The 2161-nt window shown below is 46.5% G+C and overlaps 1 protein-coding gene across 1 annotated transcript in view; it reads right to left on the bottom strand.

Moving 5' to 3' along the window:
• Window positions 1-548: 548 nt before the first annotated feature.
• The window catches only part of RPS19BP1 (ribosomal protein S19 binding protein 1), a 1810-nt gene continuing 197 nt past the window's right edge, over window positions 549-2161 (bottom strand). Inside the window, exons 2-4 of the mRNA XM_009887171.1 lie at window positions 2075-2155; window positions 1672-1769; window positions 549-683 (exon numbers count right to left, since the gene is read on the bottom strand). Of these exons, the coding sequence (XP_009885473.1) occupies window positions 549-683; window positions 1672-1769; window positions 2075-2155 (314 nt within the window). The remainder of the gene's footprint in view (window positions 684-1671; window positions 1770-2074; window positions 2156-2161) is intronic.

Below are 2161 nucleotides of genomic sequence, written 5' to 3'. Positions count from 1 at the left end.
GAGAGGCAGTGTCTGCCACAATTATTTAATCAAACAACATATAAAAAGTTTTTGCAGTGACTGAAAAACCTGACAGAGGCTGTAATAAGAACAAAACCTGCAGGTTTGAGCAATCTTTCAAAGCATCCTTCCGTTCCAGTGATTCATTACTGCTGGTCTAAAACATTTCCCCATTCAGATACAGTACTTTAAATGCTCCCTGCCAAATAACACAGGTAGCAGAAGCCTTATGTCCTGAGGAAGGGCAACAAGACTTCTATTTGGCTTGGTCCACCCTTCTACATCAAAAATGCAAGACATGCTGGCTGGAGGGAGATAATTGTAAGGACAATGCATCTCAGAGCCAAGACAACCTCTGTGGCTCTAGCTGGCCGGTAACAAGTTCGGCACAGATGCAGAGCCACTCCGCAAATGTGACATTAAAGCACCTGCTGATAGAGGCACACCTCCAGTGTGCCATCTCAAACATGCCGAGGAAATGGCCAATCCTGTGTCCAGAACACTCAGCTGCAGAAAGACTGGATCTGTGAGAATCCCTGTCACATTGTTTATGGTCTCCCAAAGTATTCTCTTTCAAATCTACGGAAATCTTCCTCAGTAAAGACAGTGCCCTCAGGTTTCTTCTTTACTGCCGTCTTTGGAGGCTGATCTTTGGACTTCCTGCCTCTGTTCTGAGCAAGAACCTTCAGACAATAAAAAAGGAAAAAGCAGTCATTGTTATGCAGACCAAACCACAAAATGGTGATTTTCAAGCTCACCTGCAGCACCCCTGCTATTCTGCTGGTACCCCGCTATATCCTGGGAATGCCTCCAAAAAAAAAAAGTGAGAGGCAATCACTGATGTTAACCAAAGGAGGTCACTGGGACAACAGCAGATACCAACTTACTATTTGGAGCCAAATATGAAAACTACTCTCTGGTAACTGTCAAAGAGATAGAAGCACTGATTTCAATTCAGACATTTCTGAAACTGTGACCTCCTTTTATCTTTTTTCTCCACAAGACCACCTGAAAACCCAACAAGTTGGTGGAATTCCCTCAGCATTTTCTAATGCACCATCACCTCCTTTCACAACCTCCAGCCTAAGAAACACTGGCCTAAACTACTTGGTTTGCTTATGTAAGTTAAAAGCCCATATCTCATTAAAATAGATCAAGATTTTAGCAGTATCAGCTACTCTCCTCTTCAAATCATTACACGGGACTATGTTTCGGGGAAGACCACTGGCTAAATTCTCAGGTTATGAGAAACACCATTCAAGATGCTATGAAATTCCTATTACATAAGCCAGCAGCACATCTGGTTCCTTCCTAAACAGCCTTCAGCTACAGAGAAGGACAAATCAATCAACAGTAAGTAGAAGGTCTGAACAGGGTTTCTTTGCCAGCTGAAGCTATGAGGTATCTTTGGTAATTAAGCAAAGCGAACAGTTGTTAGTAGATTTTAACTAGTATCAGAGAACATTCATAGAAGGCAACATATCAACAAGAGTTTAAAGCTTAATAAGTTGCTTTGCAAGTGCACACAGAAATTCCTCAAGGTTACTTCCAAACAGAAACTTGACTTAACTCCTTTACACAGGATCTTGGCTGAAAGACCTGGGGATGATTCCCATTCACCCACACTCCTCAGCAGCAGCAGACCCCCAGAGGAAGAAGTGACAGTCTTACTTGTTCTGTGATGGCTTTGTCTGCAACAAATCGTCCCTTCAACATGTACTTCAGGTTTGCTGTCAAATGATTCACGGGCTTCTTCTTGTGATACTCCTCTAGGTCAGAGCAGAGTGGGAGAAAACACAACAGATGCTCATCCAGGCAGCATGCAAGGCGAGACACAGTGGGATCAGCTAGGGCCCGGGAGAAAGAGACACCACTGCAGCCCAGGGATAGGCGTGCTTCTACAGATCAGGCTGTGTTTAAGCGGGGGATACCAGAAGGGCACTCAGGAGGACGGGAAGGAATGGACACAAGCAGCCGGGGAGGGGGTCTGCGGGCACCACGAGGGGACCCGGTGCGAGAGCTGTGGAGGGCGGCAAAGTTGCTTCCCCTCGCCCTCCGCGGAGCCGGGACTCACCTATCGCTGACTTGACGACTCTGCCCTTGACCGTGGACTTGTTCCTCCCGGGCTGCGGCGCCGCCTTCCTCCGCCTTCCAGCGCCCG

Source organism: Charadrius vociferus, unplaced genomic scaffold, assembly GCF_000708025.1.
Source record: "Charadrius vociferus isolate BGI_N301 unplaced genomic scaffold, ASM70802v2 scaffold346, whole genome shotgun sequence".
In the NCBI taxonomy this organism is placed as follows: Eukaryota; Metazoa; Chordata; class Aves; order Charadriiformes; family Charadriidae; genus Charadrius; species Charadrius vociferus.
The sequence above is the reverse complement of the archived record's forward strand: the minus strand, read 5'-3'. Positions and strand labels throughout refer to the sequence as shown.